Source organism: Myripristis murdjan, chromosome 4 (assembly GCF_902150065.1).
Source record: "Myripristis murdjan chromosome 4, fMyrMur1.1, whole genome shotgun sequence".
In the NCBI taxonomy this organism is placed as follows: Eukaryota; Metazoa; Chordata; class Actinopteri; order Holocentriformes; family Holocentridae; genus Myripristis; species Myripristis murdjan.
The window spans coordinates 16,894,293-16,912,468 of NC_043983.1; the positions used below are offsets into that span (position 1 = coordinate 16,894,293).

The 18,176-nt window shown below is 42.1% G+C and overlaps 2 protein-coding genes across 4 annotated transcripts; one reads left to right on the forward strand and one right to left on the reverse strand.

Annotated features, from left to right (window-relative positions):
- The first annotated feature begins 1,396 nt into the window (after positions 1-1,396).
- On the forward strand, positions 1,397-3,966 carry chst14 (carbohydrate (N-acetylgalactosamine 4-0) sulfotransferase 14). Its single transcript, XM_030049905.1, has 2 exons — positions 1,397-1,690; positions 2,558-3,966. Exons 1-2 carry the CDS (start codon positions 1,397-1,399, stop codon positions 3,383-3,385), a joined length of 1,122 nt encoding a protein of 373 aa, XP_029905765.1. The 3' UTR covers positions 3,386-3,966.
- cep135 (centrosomal protein 135) lies at positions 3,944-18,094 on the reverse strand. Of its 3 annotated transcripts, XM_030049903.1 has the most exons (26): positions 17,864-18,094; positions 17,445-17,581; positions 17,138-17,328; positions 16,842-17,009; positions 16,295-16,436; positions 16,090-16,174; positions 15,861-15,989; positions 15,255-15,470; positions 15,030-15,095; positions 14,138-14,288; positions 13,748-13,977; positions 13,479-13,634; positions 13,255-13,395; positions 12,910-12,987; positions 12,634-12,785; positions 11,556-11,671; positions 11,295-11,449; positions 11,030-11,085; positions 10,069-10,237; positions 9,863-9,973; positions 9,483-9,668; positions 7,285-7,494; positions 6,382-6,584; positions 6,181-6,285; positions 4,660-4,815; positions 3,944-4,547 (listed from the first exon to the last, which is right to left on the reverse strand). In XM_030049903.1, exons 2-26 carry the CDS (start codon positions 17,555-17,557, stop codon positions 4,526-4,528), a joined length of 3,507 nt encoding a protein of 1,168 aa, XP_029905763.1. In that variant the 5' UTR covers positions 17,558-17,581; positions 17,864-18,094; the 3' UTR covers positions 3,944-4,525. The 3 variants fall into 3 exon arrangements, with proteins under 3 accessions (XP_029905763.1, XP_029905761.1, XP_029905764.1); XM_030049901.1 differs by having other exon boundaries at positions 17,445-18,094; XM_030049904.1 differs by lacking the exon at positions 3,944-4,547 and having other exon boundaries at positions 4,656-4,815; positions 17,445-18,094.
- Between the last annotated feature and the right edge of the window lie 82 nt (positions 18,095-18,176).

Here is an 18,176-nt window from a genome sequence, read left to right on the forward strand (position 1 = left end):
AGGTGCGATGGTGTCAGGATGAGAGGCAGCACTTCTAAGTCTGATGCCATGGTTTTCTCCTGCAAGGTGGAGCCTAAACAACTGTTGTAAATGTAGGTATCTTGGGGTCTTGTTCATCTGTAAAGGTGTAAAGAATCATGAGATGGATTATTGGTTAGGTGCTACGTGGGCAGTAATGCAGGAACTGAGCCAGACCATGGTGGAAAAGAGAGCTGAACCATGAAGCAAAGCTCTCTATTAAGCGGTCAGTCATTCTTCTGACCTTCACCTATGGTCATTAATTGTGGGTACAGGACTACAGAGGACTAAGATTGCAGATAGAAGTGGCCATAAAGAGGTTTCTCTGTAGGGTAGCTGGGCTCACTTTGGGTAACAAGTTGAGGAGCTCAGCAATCTGGGAGGATCTTGGAGCGAGCTATTCCTCCGCTTTTAGAAGAGCCAGGTGAAATGGTGAATGGACTGCATTTCTATAGTGCTTTTCTGGTCTACTGACCTGTCTAAAATACTTTACAATTTATGTCTCATATTCACCCATGAACACATACACATTCACATTAATGGCAGAGGCTGCCATGCAAGGCACCAAGCTGCCCATCAGGAGCAGTTAGGGGTTTAGTGTCTTGCCCAAGGACACTTTGAGGTGAAGTGATTGTGGCCGTGGGGATGGTCCCCCAGCCACAACCAACTGGAAGGAATCCCTGAGGCAGACCAAGGACACACTGATGGGTCTACATCTCCCTGCTGGCCTGGGAGCAACTTGGGATATTGCTGGTGATGCGGTGTTCTGGCTTGTTGTCACCTCAACCCTGACCCAGATAGGTGGCAATAAAATGGATTTAGCAATGAATACAGATATGGATTGGACATATGGCTTCTAAAGTACATGTGTTTTGGCAGCAAATGTACCTAAATTAAGAGATTTTGGATTGCACTCCTCTTTAAATACATTCTTCATTTTCACTGCAGTACCTTGTGCTTATCAAAAACGTAGCATATTTTTACCATGAGTTTAATTTTGAAAATTTCAGCCGGAAGTGTGTTTTTTTCTGGCTCTTCTGACGCAGGTTTCCTTAGTTGAAAATATGTTTAAAAATATTTTTTGAGAGAAATAATACATTTCACTCAAGATCTCTTCTTGAGTGAAACTCTTTATTATGCACCTTAGTAGTTGGGTCAAAATGAAGGAGCTGCAACATGTTCGTTGATAAGAGCTTTATTTTGAAAATTAATACGGGAAGTGGTATTTTTCAGGCTAGCAGGCTTAACAGTGGTAGCTTTCACTGTTGAGAAGTTAACTATGGGTGCGTGGTAAGGAAAGGTAGATAAACAACAGTTTTTCTTCGCGTAGTCATAACTTGCGAAGGTAATTATTCGACAGACAGCTCGAACAGAAAGCATGCTTCCGCGCAGGCAGGACTACGGGATGAAAAGGGCCGGCGTCGCACGGAGCGGCTCGGTTATAAACTTTAGGACAACAGTGAGTCCGGGCTCCCTGCGCCGCAGTTCCGCTGTTCTGCCGTCGGTGCTGACGTTCGCAGTGATCGTCGCGTCCGGAGGCCTGCTGCTCATGATAGAGAAAGGAATGCTGAACAGCATGGAGACACCTCCACCTCGGGGAAACGGCAGGCGCTCCGACTACATCCGACAGGTTGTGCCACATAACCCGGCCGCTGTGGACACGGAGTCCCAGGTAGTAACGGTGGTCTTTACCAAATCAACCAGCTCAGAGCACCCAACAGTGATTTGTTTTGACTTCCTAGAACTGTTTCACTTGATAGTGAATTTAAACTGGAAACTGGGAGACTTTGGAGCATTGTTAACCCTTTAGTTACATTGTAATAGTTAAAAAAAATAAATAAAAATAAAAGATGGACAAAGTATGACCTCAAAGTCAAGTCAAAATTAACTGTTGCCTAATATCACAAAGTCAGTTTTTGTTGGTTTCCCATGAAAGCCTATGTCAAGTATGACAATTTGATAGTGTTTGCCATCCTGGACCTAAAGATTAATGTCAGGCTAATAAAAGTGGGTCAGATTTCATCAGGTGGGTGTACTATCCACCACAATTCTGACTGCAGTAGGCTAGTCTGGAGTAATAGTGTTGACATTTAATTCCCATCGCCTATTTTCTCAAGAACATCTTCACCCTTAGTAGGTGTGTGTGTGTGTGTGTGTGTGTGTGTGTGTGTGCGCGTGCGCGAGGGGTGGGAGAGCTTTGTCGAGAGAATCTTGGGGTTAAGAAATATTCTATTCTCGATTAACTTGCTTTTTGATTCGTCATCAATGTTTGTTTTTTTTCTTTCTTGGAGTTATTAATTTCTATCCATTAGTAATCACGTGCAATAAGAATGTAAGACTGTCCTTTTTCTTCTGATGAAAGAAAACACAAAAGAATACTTAAAAATTCATATTGACTCAAGTGGAAGTCAAAGTGATTCATTTGGTTTACTTCTGCTGCTGATTGATTAAGTTGAATCAGCTGAATTTATAATGAGTGTGTTGATGCAATTAATGAACCATTACACCCCTAACCTTAATTTTCTTTGGACACATTTAGATCCTTCAGGAGATCCGTAACCGCACCATCCGGACCATGTGCAGCCATAAGAACATGCCCCACAATGTTTGGTCTCTAAGTCCCCTGCAGAGAAAGACCTTGCTGCAGCACATCCTAGTCAATGATGAGTACCGCCTCCTCTACTGCTATGTCCCCAAAGTGGCTTGCTCCAACTGGAAGAGGGTTCTCAAGGTCCTGAGTGGAGCCCTGGAAAGTGTGGATGTCAACATTAAGATGGACCACCGCAGCGATCTGCTCTTCTTGTCGTCTTTGAAGCCTGAGGAGATCCGCTATCGGCTCAAGCACTACTTTAAGTTCATGTTTGTGAGGGAGCCCATGGAGCGCCTTCTTTCTGCATACAGGAACAAGTTTGGGGAGATTGAGGCCTACCAGAAAAAGTATGGCGTAGAGATTATAAAGCGATACAGAAAGGGACATGCAAAGGACTCATCAGTGACAGGAGACGATGTGACCTTTGCAGAGTTTGTGCGTTACTTGCTAGATGAGGACGTGGAGCGTATGAACGAGCACTGGATGCCAGTGTACAACTTGTGCCAACCTTGTGCTGTGTCCTATGATTTCATCGGCTCCTACGAGCACCTTGAACGTGATGCCGATTTTGTGCTCCAGCAGATTGGGGCACCGCCTCACGTCCACTTCCCAGAAAGGCAAACATGGTACAAGCCAGTCACCACAGAGACACTGCACTATTACCTGTGCAGCTTACCACAGAAGCTACTGAGGGAACTCCTACCCAAGTACATTCTAGACTTTTCCTTCTTCACTTATCCCCTCCCCAACACAACCACTGAGTATTGCCGACATTAAGTGTGCAATGTTTTATAGCGTTGAGATTATTTTTATACAGAATCCTTTGTACTATTTTTATTCCTAGGGAACAAGCAGTATTTTGATACCAGTTTACATGAGGTGTTCGCACATCATTTCAATATACTGATGATTAGAAAAGACAGAGCCTGACTTCAAAACCACTAAAACTTGAAATCAAGCATAGATAAATAAGAAAAAGTTACTGTAAGCCAAATCACACTGCTGGCCAATATCAAAATGTTATCACGCAGACTGTTACAGTAGATGTGCAGTGTTCATTGTTGAAGCTGTCAGAGTTATAAGGCCAACATTTTTATTTTGCTGGTTTCTTCATGTGGATGACAAGACGGTAGAGGGTCGATGACTTAAACATTATGTTCATGGGCATTCAGCAGTTTAGCGGGCTAAAGCACATGCCATGTACTGAGAGGGTGTTGGGTTTGAATCAGGCTCACATTTGCTGCATGTCATAGCCACTCTTTCCCATATGTCCCATACACTATCTTTTCTATAACCCTCTACTGTTTACTATCTAATAAAGCACAAGATCAAATTAAAAACATGGTCTGTATACTATACTTCATTTTTGTATTGCTTTATTTGTGAATAATTTAATAATTTAAGCATCATTTGAAAAAACATTAATATTAAACACATTGTCACAGAGCACTGCAGACAGCGCTGAGCTAATAATTATGTTCCTACACGTACTGGAAGTCGTTCGTGCTAGAAACCAAATTCAGTTCAAGAGCACGTGGTAAAAGAATGCCTCTGCTTACTCCCAGAGACATCCCATAACTTCATTAATGGCTGTATCTTTCATTGACAGAGTGGATACTTTGTTTCTAGTTGGATATTTGGCTCAAAAATATGAGTTTGTTCAGTCCATCTTGGCATTTTCATCAGCTTCAGTTAACATCTACAGCTGGTTTAATGTTAAACATTCTTTAGGTCTTTAGATGGCACGGAAAATAGTGACATTCAAGTATACTGCTTTAGAGACACATCAAGCCAAGTGTTAATGCCAATACATATACATATCATGAGAACTTATGTCCACCATAAGACCTCAAACACAGGCTTCTAGTGGGTTCTGAGTCACTCATCTGCACCTTCGTTTCCCTGTCCTTTTAAGTGCTAGTCCTTGAAGCTCACACTTCTGGAAAGAGAAAGGGAAAAGACAGATTTGAAGTAGCAGTACAAAGGGAACTGTTAAATATAGCATTATATTTTAATGTCCAAATGCCAGTGTAAATGATGTGCAGACTTACTTGTCTGCTGATTTGTCAGTGGAGCGGTCAAGAGGTCGCAGGATGGAGCGTTCTGGGGAGACGGGATGAGGACTGACAGAGACACTGAGAGGAGAGGAGCTCCGCAGGGAGGAGAACGATAAACCCTGTCTGCGCATCTCCTGAACTGCCCTTTCACTGAGGACAGAGACAGATGAGGACAGAGAGGCCATGAGACAACTATGACAACTAGTCAGACAATTAGACAACAATGCTCTTGTAAAGCTAACTGTAATCAAGGAGAGGTCAGATATTTGTTTTAGTTGGAATTGCTGCCTGATCATTGTAAGACATAAAGAAGTGGCAGCAACCATTCAACACAGTTCTACATTTTGGCAACAGCTTTGATAAAGCTCTTTGCTATGATGTTTTTGCACTGACCCTCTCAAATATCACTTTCAAACTAGTGCTGCCAGTAGTGTGAAGTCTTTTCCCTTGGATCTCCTGTCAAAGATTGAGTTTCTATAGGTATTTCTTTCTCTGTTCAGCCATGGAGACAATTGTTGCACGTGCTAACTACCCTCAGTTTGCCATGCACACACTCCTAATAAACTATTGTTACTGCGGCTAGAAATGAAAAACACATCACTTCCTCTGTGACAGAGGGAGACTTGCGCAATACCAGTTAATTGGAACAGCAAATGTAAAAGTTTTCATAAACTTGGTTTATGCTGAATCAGTATTTTATATCTACTGGGGATAGAGAAGTGGTGAGGATGAGGTGAACTGAGCATATTTATATGAAAATGTCCTATAACTACTTTGTACCTCTGCAGATGACATTTTGTTTTATGGCACACTTAAAACTTCCTGAAAACACTGTCAACAAAATATGCTGGCCTATTACGAGGAACAAGTAGATTCTTGGACATTGCAGTATTTTGCATTAACTAAAGCAATACTGTACCCACCAATAAAAAACAGAAGCCTTGAATTTGATGCCCTGAATTTGTCAAGAAATGTTTTCTTACTTACTTCAGTGACAGTAATAACAAAATTATATATATATATATATATATATATATATATATATATATATATATATATATATATAAAAATCTTATTTTCTTTGAGATTTACAACTTTGTTGTATTCCAGGAGGAGTAAGCAGTAAACATGCCATCCCTCACAAATGATGCAGAGGTATAGCAGGACAAAAAGCAGGAAAAGAAGACGTGCCATTCATCGGCCCCCAGGCCAGTCTGCAACATTGTGAATGGCACAGATTGGCAGAATGGCAGAGCACAGTAATGAGATTAATTATTCCAAAGTGTTTCATCAAACCAAAATGACTGATCAGCCTAATGAGACACATCATTCCCAAACGTTTTGTCAAAATCCAATCACTGGCATCAGAGATACTTTGCGTGACTCAGACTAATGTGTGGGGACCAATCCAAAGACTTTGCCCTGCTTTAATTGTGGGAGACAATACTGTTACTGTCCTGGGGAACGTATTGAATATGCAATGTCAGTGTGAGGAAAACAAGCTGTACAGCTCACCGCTCAAACCGCTCAGTAGTCAGCTGTCTCTTCAGTATGTCCATCTCAGTCTGCAGCTGAGAGACTTTCCCTCGGAGCTGGGACACCTCCCTGGCATGCCCTGCACTGAATTTGTACATGCACGCATGCACACACACCTCATTAAGAAAATAGTGTTAGTCACTTCCAGTAGTTTTAAGTGGTATGTTGGACATGTCTTACTTTTTGTTGTCAGCCAGGGCAAGCCTATCACGTAGGACCTTCAGCTCGGACTCTCTCTCACTAGCGGTCAGGTGAGTTTGGAACTCTTTTTGCCGATTGGTGGAGAGAAGTGTCTCTAGGTTACGGACAGTCAACCTCTCACTTGCCAGCTGCTTCTTTAATAGCTCTGCCCCAGACCGAACATCCTCCAGTTCTCCTGTGACCTAGCAGACATGCAGATGTAATGAAGAAGGCAGATGGGTTTTGTGTGTGAAGTGTAATGCCCTTGAAAGTCCAAAAGCTTTATCACTACAATTCTGCTTGCAAGAAAAATCCATTCTAAAAGACTTCAGCATTTCAGTAACAGCTATTGGTGATGTAGCTTCCATTCGTGGGCCTATTTTACTGTTTGAGCCCAAAGATTTATGTGACATCACATCAGGGTATTTCCAGCACAGCTACATTGTAGTTTGATAGACCAAAAAAAAAAAAAAAAAGAAATCAACCATCTAAAACATTGACATCAAAAGTCGCCTTGTGGCATCAGCCCCCAAAATCAATGAATAAGAGCTTCTTTCTGGTTTCACCATTTTGTATTGATGTTCAACAATCATACCAGAAGAAAAAAACAAATTTCTCCACTAATCAACAGTAGCCTCGATAGTCCAAAACACAACAAATGTTGCATTAGGCTATGTTTACGTGGAGTGATTCGCCCTGTTTCTGAACTAGAAGAATTCTTGATTTACTAATGCTCTCTCAATCTCTGTTTGTCAACCAAATACTGCATCCAAAAATATCTCCTCGAGTATAGTGAATACCACACATTTATGACAGATAGACATACGAGTATCAGAGGTTGGATTTTTCTTTTAACTCTAATGTATAAAGAACATTACAGAGTTGGCCCAAGGCCGGACTCACCCTCTCCAGCTCCATGCTCTTGGCCGTGAGCTGGCGTCCAGTGATATCTTTGCCTGAGTCCAGTTTGACGCAGAGTTCCCTGACAGAGGCCAGATCAGAGAGTGCAGCAGCTTTGTCCCCTTGTGCTATGTGCAGCTCCTCCTCTAGTCGGGACATCCCACGAGCCAGCGATGATACCTGGGCCTCATATGCCTGAAGAGCTTGCATATGCTTAAGGGGAAGAGCAGGAGTGTGTGTGTCATATGGTTTTATCTCACACTGGTACAATATATGGCTTAAGTAAGAGGTATTATTACAAATTTACCCATCTGGTTACACAAATAATCTAAGTTTAGGTCAACTCATGTAGATGTCACATCTAAGTTAGAATAACCTAGATATGACATTATGAAAAAGATTAAATGGGATACTAAGCAGGTGGGTAAACTTATTTGGATATTCATATCATGAGATGGTTTGGGTCTACAAACTTGATAGGGTTAAAAAAGGAGAGATAAAGCAAAACACAAAACTACATCCTTATTTCTGATGACTTGGATTACACGGTGGTGCTGGTCATAAGCTAAAGAATTATAACATGGAACAACATAAAATACAAAGTATTTCTGTAGTATTTCTGTATACAGAAAGAATGGGTCGCTCTCAGGAGCTCAGTGAATTCCAGCATGGTACCGTGATAGGATGCCACCTGTGCAATAAGTCCAGTCGTGAAATTTCCTCACTACTAAATATTCCACAATCAACTGTTAGTGGCACTATAACAAAGTGGAAGCGATTGGGAACAACAGTAACTCAGCCACGAAATGGTAGGCCACGTAAAATCACAGAGCGGGGTCAGCGGATGCTGAGGCGCATAGTGCGCAGAGGTTGCCAACTTTCTGTAGAATCAATAGCTACAGACCTCCAAACTTCATGTGATCTTCAGATTAGCTCAAGAACAGTGCGTAGAGAGCTTCATGGAATGCGTTTCCATGGCCGAGCAGCTGCATCCAAGGCTTATATCACCATGCACAATGCAAAGCGTCGGATGCAGTGGTGTAAAGCACGCCGCTACTGGACTCTAGAGCAGTGGAGACGCGTTCTCTGGAGTGACGAATCACGCTTCTCCGTCTGGCAATCTGATGGACGAGTCTGGGTTTGGGTACTGTCTGAGAACAGTACTTGTCTGACTGCATTGTGCCAAGTGTAAAGTTTGGTGGAGGGGGGGATTATGGTGTGGGGTTGTTTTTCGGGAGTTGGGCTCAGCCCCTTAGTTTCAGTGAAAGGAACTCTTAATGCTTCAGCATACCATGACATTTTGGACAATTTCATGCTCCCAACTTTGTGGGAACAGTTTGGAGATGGCCCCTTCCTGTTCCAACATGACTGCGCACCAGTGCACAAAGCAAGGTCCATAAAGACATGGATGAGCAAGTTTGGTGTGGAAGAACTTGACTGGCCTGCACAGAGTCCTGACCTGAACCCGATAGAACACCTTTGGGATGAATCAGAGAGGAGACTGCGAGCCAGGCCTTCTTGTCCAACATCAGTGTCTGACCTCACAATATACACTTCTGGAAGAATGGTAAGAAATTCCCATAAACACACTCCTAAACCTTGTGGAAAGCCTTCCTAGAAGAGTTGAAGCTGTTATAGCTGCAAAGGGTGGGCCAACATCATATTAAATCCTATGGTTTAAGAATGGGATGTCACTCACGTTCATATGCGTGTGAAGGCAGATGAGCGAATACTTTTGGCAATATAGTGTATCTCTCAAGGAAGTGTGAAGCATTTTATGGTCCTACTAACTTCCTGTGGTCACCATAGCAAACAACCACAAGCACCATTTTATGCTGTAGCACCAGGGGTCTCTTTGACCCTTTAAGTTGGGGGCTTTGTCCTAACCTATGTAAGGGAGTCTGGGAGCACTCTTCAGCATTCTTCTGCCTAAAGAATTGTTCTTGTCAAAAATCAAAATTTTAACTAAAATTTAACAGTTGTGTTGTAAATACAACTGTGATTTTGTGAGGGGACAAGGCAGGGAATAACACCTTATGATGAATACTGACTTGAATTAACATTTTTGTAGTTGTGAATGCAATTTTCCAGTTGTGTGGGACACCTCAGCTAAATGAATTTAAAAGCAAACATTGGAGAAATTGACCTGAAATAGCTGTTGGGAATATTTTACCATGGTGTGAACACAACAGCAGTCTCACCTGCTGGATTTCTCTCTCCTGGTGGCTGACAGTCTCGCGAAGGTGCCTGCGCTCAGTATCTGAAGAGAGCAGTTCCAAGCGGATGGAGTTGTTCAGGCCTTCAGCCTGCTGTAGCTTCTGATCCCGGTCCTCCACCTCAGAGTGAGCCATCCGGAAGCGTTCCAGCATGTCTCTGTTCTCCTGCTCCTGTGGGTCAAGTAAGAGGACAGTTATAGGGTATCCATGCACTGCCAGTCACACACATACACACATACAAACAGAATATCTAATGTTGCACTAACAAAAACAGAATCTCCAACCCCAAAATAGCAGAAAGAAACTATCTACCTATGTATTACATGTCTACATGCATACATGAATACACAACATTTTTCTCTTGCCTTTGCAGCCATTAGCTTCTCTATTCTGGACACCTCAGAGATGTAAGAATGAACCCTCAACTTCAGCTCATCCTTCTCATGCAAAGCTTCTTCCATCTCCGCGTGTACAGTCTGAAAGATTAAGACAGTGTATAACAGTGTATAGTAGATAGAGGAAACAACATGTAGTAACTGGTTAACGACTGTCTCATAGGTTTATTACATACTTGGTTCTCTCGGGTCATTGTGGCCAGGTCATCTTGCAGCCGCCTGTTCTCTTTGAGTGTGATCTCTTTGTCTCTTCTGAGTCCAGATAACTCCTCCTGAGAGGAATCCAGCTGTCGCCTCAGACTGGCTATTTCCCTCTCACGGCTGCTTAATGCCCCCTTCAACTGACTGTAAAAGAATATTTACAACACTGCCTGGGCTATTGTTTTCAATGATGTATAGTCCTGCTGCGATGAGTCCTGCGCAATTGTACGCTGCATGCTGTGTGCATGCATGTGGGTCTTTACACCCACCATGAGCTGATCTTTGAGAGTGCACCCAATGATGTATAAATGAATGGCGAAATGTCATTTGCCATGCAAATGACAAATGGGTCACTGCTGAAAACTGTGCTGTTTGCTGGGCCAGGCACATTTCATTCATTTTGGAAAAGAAGACTTTCAGGGGATGGAGCTGATGGGTGAAACTTATATATCGCTATATAGGTAAAAATCTGAACTATCACTTTAACACAGCACAGATAAAAAACAGAAGTAACTGTGCTTACATTCCTAGAAGAGTCTACTGTCAGACACATTTAGTAAGCAGTAAGATTTAGTAAGATAGCAATTTTGATGATTTGGGTGTATGACACACAAATTAACATATTTATGAACCTCCGCAGCTCATCTGTCTTTAGCTGGCTCCATGTTGTCTTTACTATGTGTTGAAGTCAACTGAAACACAGTGTAAGGAGTACAAAGTGGCAAAACAGCCAATCGGAGTTATTGTGGTTTTGCATCACCCTACACACACCCCACAGTTTTGGAAAGATGCAGTGAGGGCACAGCAGCAGTCTCAGCAGGCTCTGCTGCAGTCACAGACACTGACAGCATAACTACAATGACATTCAGAACTGTAAAGTGGCCTTTTGCCCTCCTTGACAGCCAAACACAGAATAACCAGAATAAAATTACTTACATAAGCGAGTTATCCATGTTTGTGACTGTCAGTCTTACATCTTCAAGGGTCTTTTCCTTGAAATGACAAAAACAATGCATATCATCATGTCATTAAATCTCTAAGAACTAATTATCTTAAAGTTTGTTATTAATAGTTTGTAATCATGATGAGAAATTCTTTTTTTTTTTTTTGCAAAGTATACACCATTTCTTAGTGACTCACAAATAACAAGGATATACAGGCACCTCATGATGCAGAGTGATGACTGGTTGGTGTTAGCTACCTTCTTAGATAGTTCCCCCTGGAGCACAACCAGCTTCTCAGTCTTCTGATCCACCTCATCCTGCAGAGCATCTTTCTCCCTGTCCAGGGCAGAGATGGTCTTCTGAAGAACAGCCACCTCGTCCCTGTGGCCGGAGCCCTGCTGACTCAGTTCTCCTGAAGAACAAAGTTGAGCAAGTGGCTGAGTAACCATGGAGGAGTAACAGTATAACATTGCCCATAGCAGTCTATTCTGCACCCCAGTGATTCTGTAAACATTCACCTATTCTCTCCTCCAGTTTCTCAATTTGCTCATGGGCAGCACTCAGTTCATTCATCTTCACAGACAGTCTGTGTTGAGTATCACACAGCGTCTGCTCCATCTGCTCCTGTAGCAGCCTACAAACAGACACAGAATCATCCATCAACAAACAAAATAATCCCTCGTCACAGCAGCAAAGACTGACAGACTATTTTTTAGTACATTTGTGCACCATTGACCAGTACAATCAAGTGACATGATCAATCAAGTGACTCTTCAAAAACATAACTTCACATAGCGCGGCACAAGACCTGAAACTAGTAGGGGCGGGCAATATGGCCCTAAAATAAAATCATGAAATTTCTGGGTATCTTTGCGATAACAATATTCATTACGATTGTGCACTTCTTGCACATATCACTGTGGGTTTTGCACATATGATTTTTTTGTAACCAAACCACTTCCACGCCACAGAAGTCACTTGTTTTTGGAACTAACTCCTCCACTGTGAAGCCGGTAGCAATGTTACTTTCGCTTTCAGCCATGCTTGTTGTGACTGTGCTTAATGACATCATTATGTCAACAAGTTGGAATATTGTCATTATCACAATATAAATGTTTTTTATCATATTACAAATTATACCTATATTATCAGGAATGATAAAAAATATGGCACATCCGTAGAGACTAGTTTGTTTAGCTGCAAGTCTTCCACTGTATTTGTGGTTGATTTAGCCTTTTAATGATAGATGAGCTGAAGACATCTAAAAATTTATTATTTTTACAAAAACTAACCCTAATCATAAAGACAGACTATAGTGTTTCAACCACTATGGTCAATTATGGCATAGAAACCACAACACTTTGACACGGAAGTCAAGATCAGACTTTACAAAGACATGTCTGCTAAAGTTGATGTCCTCCTGTTCTTCAACCATGATAAGCATTAGGTGCTCAGCACAGGGCAATCGAAATAGAAAGCTTTTAGGAACACTGATGGTACAAGTGATTAAAGTGTCTAGAGTGGATGACTAAGGAAAAGCAATATTTTCCCCTCTTTCACACATGACATCATCCCAATTTCACACTGAAGACAAACCTCAGAGCATTTGACTCAGCCCTCTGCTGTACTGCATCCTCTGCATTTTGGACCATAACAGTGGACCGCGCCTTCAGCTCCTCCTCCACAGCCTCCTTGCCTTCCTTCAGCAGACACACCTGTGACCGCAGCTCTAGCCGCTCTCGCTCCAACTGGATCACAAAACACACAATTTAGTTTCAGGACAGGAGGTACAGCAATATTGCAACTATAGAAGACGCTGGTATACAGGACAGAATATTTGATCAGTTTTGTTGAAATGTGTCATAGTCATACACTCTTAATGGCATTCTCCAGGTTTAGGATCCTCCTCTCCTCTTCCTGTCTGTCTGTAAGAGCTGAAGTCTGGGCCACCTGCAAAAGGTTCACAGCATTTAAGACAAGCCAAGCACAAGGGACCGATTCTACAACTCTGGACACTCTACACACGCTTGACATTACAAGAACTTGTATTATTACATCCTTAAACTAAGCATGCTTATGGTTTTTAAGTCATACAACTGACCTGTAAGTCATAAAAAGTATGGCAGCAAGCATAAGGTACAATAGCAGTTTATGTTATAAGCTGCTTTTCATAGGAAAGGCATAGAAAATGGTGACAGCAAGATGAAAAGTGAGGACCTTTAATCTCTCCATGAGTGTGTCTCTTTCAGAAGTCATCTGATGGAGTTCAATATCTGCCTGCTTTATGTCTTCCTTTAACTTCACGATGTCAGCAGATAGAGCTGTATCTTTATGAGCGTGCTTTAGCTCTTCTTGAACCTGAATGAATACACATAGTTGATCAAGTGTAAAGAAAGTAAATTCAGCTCTATTTCAGACAGCGCCATGCGTCTCAGACTCGCCTGTCTTAGCTGTGCCTTGAGCTGGTCTCTCTCAGCACTGAGAGCCTTGACGTCGCTCTGGATGTCCTCCATGTGTTTCTCAAAGCCCAACAGAGCAGCTCTCAGTTCATCTCTTTCCTTTACTGCCCGAGAAAGTTCTGTCTCCCCAGCACTCCCCTGAAAATTAAAACGGCCTTTTCAAGTGGTATTATCCCATTACTGTGTACTTCATGCATTCATTTTACGAGAATCAGCTATGATTCTGTTGCTCCTGTCACTGTTTCCCTTACCCTGATTACTCTAGACCCAGGACTCCTGCCTCTGTGTGGACTACGGGTGGGACTTGAGTCCAGACCCCCATGTCCTCTGCTCCTCTTATAGCGCTCAGCCTCTTGCCGGTAGTAATCTCTCTCCTCCTCTAGACTCCTGACAAATGCATCCAAGCGTGATGGGGAGCGCTCCCTTCCACAAACACCATGCTTAGTCCGCATGGTCTCCAGCTCCAGCACCAGGTCTTTGTCTAGGAAACAGAAACTTGAGAGTCAGTTATGCATCAGGACTGAGAAAGAAAAGCTGCTAGAACTGATGTGGAGAGATGCATTGCTATTACAGAGTGTCTAGTAAAAAAGGAGGATAAAGCCCAATTTCAGCAGGAGAGGGAAGAGCTAAGTGTTGCTTACCAGCTGCCATCAATTTCTCCATTTTGTCCTGCAGCCTACTTTTTTCTTCCTCAAGGAAATTCAACAGTCCCTCCATTTTCTCATTCTGCTCCTTGAGCTCCACCAGCTGGTCCCTGAGACGATTTTTTTCATAGTCGCCTTCTGACTGCTCCTGAATTACCAGTGCAAAAAAGGTTATAACACAGATAGTCATACATTTTTTAAATATGGAGGTTCTTTGGCTGAACCTCCCGCATCTGTTTAAACCTATGACTACAAATCATATCATGTCACTCTGATGATTGGTAAAGAAAGTTCAGGGAATACTTTCCCCCCCCTGGTTTTCACTTCGAGATCCATTGAGATAGAAAAATTATGGTAAACATGTTTGAGAATAGCTCTTTCCTTACACTATGCAGCCTTAAAAGTAAATCGCCCACTTTTAAATATATATATCTATATATATATGTTATTATCTATCTATCTATCTATCTATCTATAGATAGAGATATCTATATCTATAGATAGATATAGATAGATAGATAGATAGATAGATAGATAGATATAATGTTATTATTGTTGATAGTAATAATTGGCAATTCATTGGTGACTAACTTTAAAACTGCTTCTTTGCAACTTAACATCCACAAAATTTACATTTTAATGAGGAATACTGTTAGTAACAAGACAATGCAATCTTTTCCTTGGTAGTGTCATGTTTTCAACAATATCCAATATATTTTCTACATAGATTCTACATTACATCTACATTACACTAACTTGGTTAGTGTAATATATGAAGGAAAGTTTTCTCTCATTTCTGTCAAGGAACAGTTGTCCATTTTCACAAAGACGGTGTAAACTGTCCAAGGATATAGAAAATAACATTAAAGCCAATAGAACACATACATACCCGTCTAATTTTTGTGATAATATCCTCTAAGTCCTCAATGGTTGACTGCTGCCTTTGAATTTCTTTCTGATGAGAACACAAAGAGAAACATTCATGAAGTGTGTCTATTGGATCAATTTCAACTTCTTTTGTTATTAAACGCATGGACACTGGAGTGTGCTACTCCAGCTCTCCTGCATGTAAGGGTACACTACTTTTTCATTTTGTGCCTTCTCATATTCTCACCTTAGCTTCCTGCAGTTCCAGATCAGCAGTTTCCAAGACGTGCTCCTTGTCCAGCTCTAGCTGCTTGGCAAGGTGATCTATGTGGGTAAGCTCATCACACAGTTCCTGGTTCTTTAGAGACAGATTGGCCACTTCAGTGGAGGCATCCTTCCTCTTCTGATGCAGCCCCTCTATCTTCTGCTCCAGTGTCCTGTTGGTCTCCTGTAAGTACTCGATCTGTGGACCCAAAGCAATGGGCAAGATGTAAAACAAACACTATGGAGACCAATATTCAACTGGAGGACCTGGATTTAAGGCACCTGTATAAAGAACCTGACTTCAGAGGGGTAACTGATCAAGACAATGAATTCTTATCAGCACCCAGGATGTCATTCTATTCCTGACAACAGACTTTCCCTATGGGGATCAGTGAGTTGTCACAGTGTAATTCATAACATCAATTTAGCTGCAGTGCCTCCCACCTCCACACTGGGAAACTGTTCCTACAGCTAAGAAATTCAAATCCAGTAAAAATATAAAAATGTAAATACACGTGGCCTTGTAGCTCAGTCCAACATTTAAAAATAACAATTACAGTACAGCTATTTATCATGTGGCCATGCTTACCTGAAGGTTAAGGTGGGCGATCACTTTCTCATTGCTGATGTTCTGAGCCTCTAGGGAGATGACATCATGCGGACGTCCTCCGTCAAGCACACGATTTAGACGCTCAATCTCTTTGTCCCGCTCTTCAGTCTAATAACCATGTTCAAAAAAGAAAAGAAAAAAAAAACATGACATTTAAGCATATCATAATTTTATGTGCTTGTAACTAACTGATATTTATAATTCTTACCTGAATATTTAAGTGTTTTATACATTCCTGAGCATTTTCCAGGTCTAGTTTGACTTTTATGATGTCATCCTGCAGCTCCTGAATCCTGGAATTTAAGGTGAGAGGGAGGAAAACTCTCTCTTAATAAAATAATAATACCAGGGAAAGCTTGCTCCATCGCCACATCCATTCGATACCACATCTAAAGACACACTGGAGAGCATACCTTCCATCTGCCAGCTGTAGTAGGTCAGCTATGTATGGATCATCAGGCTGTGTCACGGGATAAGTCGTGGTAGTAGAGGGAGGTATGAGCTCATCAATTTGCATTCTCTGACGTCTGAAAGGAATGCTGCGCTTTTTTCCACCTGCAAACACACGCAATAAGAGGGATCCATGCATTTATCTGATCATTCTTCACATCCTAGTCTCTGCTGAGACTACCGTTGATGTTCCAGTTGCAGTCAAAATGTTGTAAAAGTAGTTTAAGTACAAGAAGCAGGAGCAGTACTACAAATGCTGTTGGAAACAATTACAAATAGATTACACAAATTAAACACAACTGGGAAAGTCAGTTTAACATGAAACCCTAGATACTGAGATGTGACATCCTCATTGTGTTTAAATGTAGATGGCACACATAACGTCAAGCTTTAACATGAACAATTAACTATGTGCTCCTGCAGAGCTTTAAGGTCTGAACAGTTTCACTAAAATGAAACATCACTTTAACATGTGCTGCTGGTTAGCACAAGTCAGACTGCTGGACCTACCAGGTGTCTGCACCACAGCTTGCATATTCTTCTCCTGCAGCTGCTGGATGCGTTCAGCTTTAGCTTTGCTGTCTTTCTCCAGGCAGCGGACCTTGTGCACATACTGATTGTTTAAAAACTTCAGATCAGACGTCTCATGGTCCAGCTTCCTTATGTGCGTCTTGAGCTCTGATGCAAGACACAATTGCGTGAGGGTCAGGAATCACAACACTCTGATGTGAATGAGGATGATGGATGTGTGAACATGTTTTAACATTTTGTTAGGAGGGGGAATGACTCCTCCAACATAGTTTTACCTCTGCTGATGCAGTCCTTCTCCTCCCTCAGCTTCAGCAACTCAAGGTGCAGCTCGTTGTTTTCCCTGACCAGCCTGGCATTCTCTGCCTTGTATGGCTCCAGAAGAGCATCAAAGTTGCGGTTTTCTTTCTCTGTCTTCCCTGCTGCAAGTTTGGCATTGCGCAAGCTTTCAGTGGTGTGGACCAAATCACTGTAATGCAAAAATGACATACATTCATGTAAAAACACCTTCCAAAACTATGAACTAATGGACATGCTGGTATATAGGTGGGACGGCAGCATATGCATGAAGGCTTAAAGGCTCACCTGAACAGTTTCTCCACCAGTGGTAATGTTTCGATTCCCAGTGGCTGTCGATACCCCATCTGATCCAGACGTTTCCTCAAACTAATGAATTTCCTCTCTGCGTTGGTGCTCATCGTTGCAATTTGGCACAATATGTACTAGTAGATAACGCTGTTAGCTAGGGCTAATTAGCGAATATTAGACATAGCTCTTGTTCCAGATGCTGACGTTGGAAAACTGGCTACGGCTAGCTAGCCTGTGTGTTGACGTAAGCTAATGTTAAGTGACTTAGCTAATGAGCGGAAATTAGCGGCCGTGAACTAAGTTTGTGAGTTTACCTTGTTTACGTTACATGGTTATTTTGGTCTTTAGCCATTACAAGTAAATAATCGAGTAGTTAGCACCACCCGCCTTGTTAAATCACAGGGTGTTTGCCTTACCTTACTCGAAGGGAAGCTATGGTGTTTCTGACTGCTAACGTTAACCTGGCTATCATCAACTTAGTTCAACTTCAGTGGCAGACAACACCTTAAGGCAAATGTGTACATTAAAATCATTGCGTCCTATTGATCTAATAGCGTCACGTGTCATGGAGCTATAGTCAATATTCAACAAACTCGAGTTTCCGCGGCAAAGCGGTTTGAAAAGAGCGCCGATGATTCCTGCTCTTAACCCTGTCACCATGGAAATGAGGCACCACGAAGCATCAGGGTGTCTGTGTTTAGTGAACCGGCGTAGCCTGGGAGGGCGGAG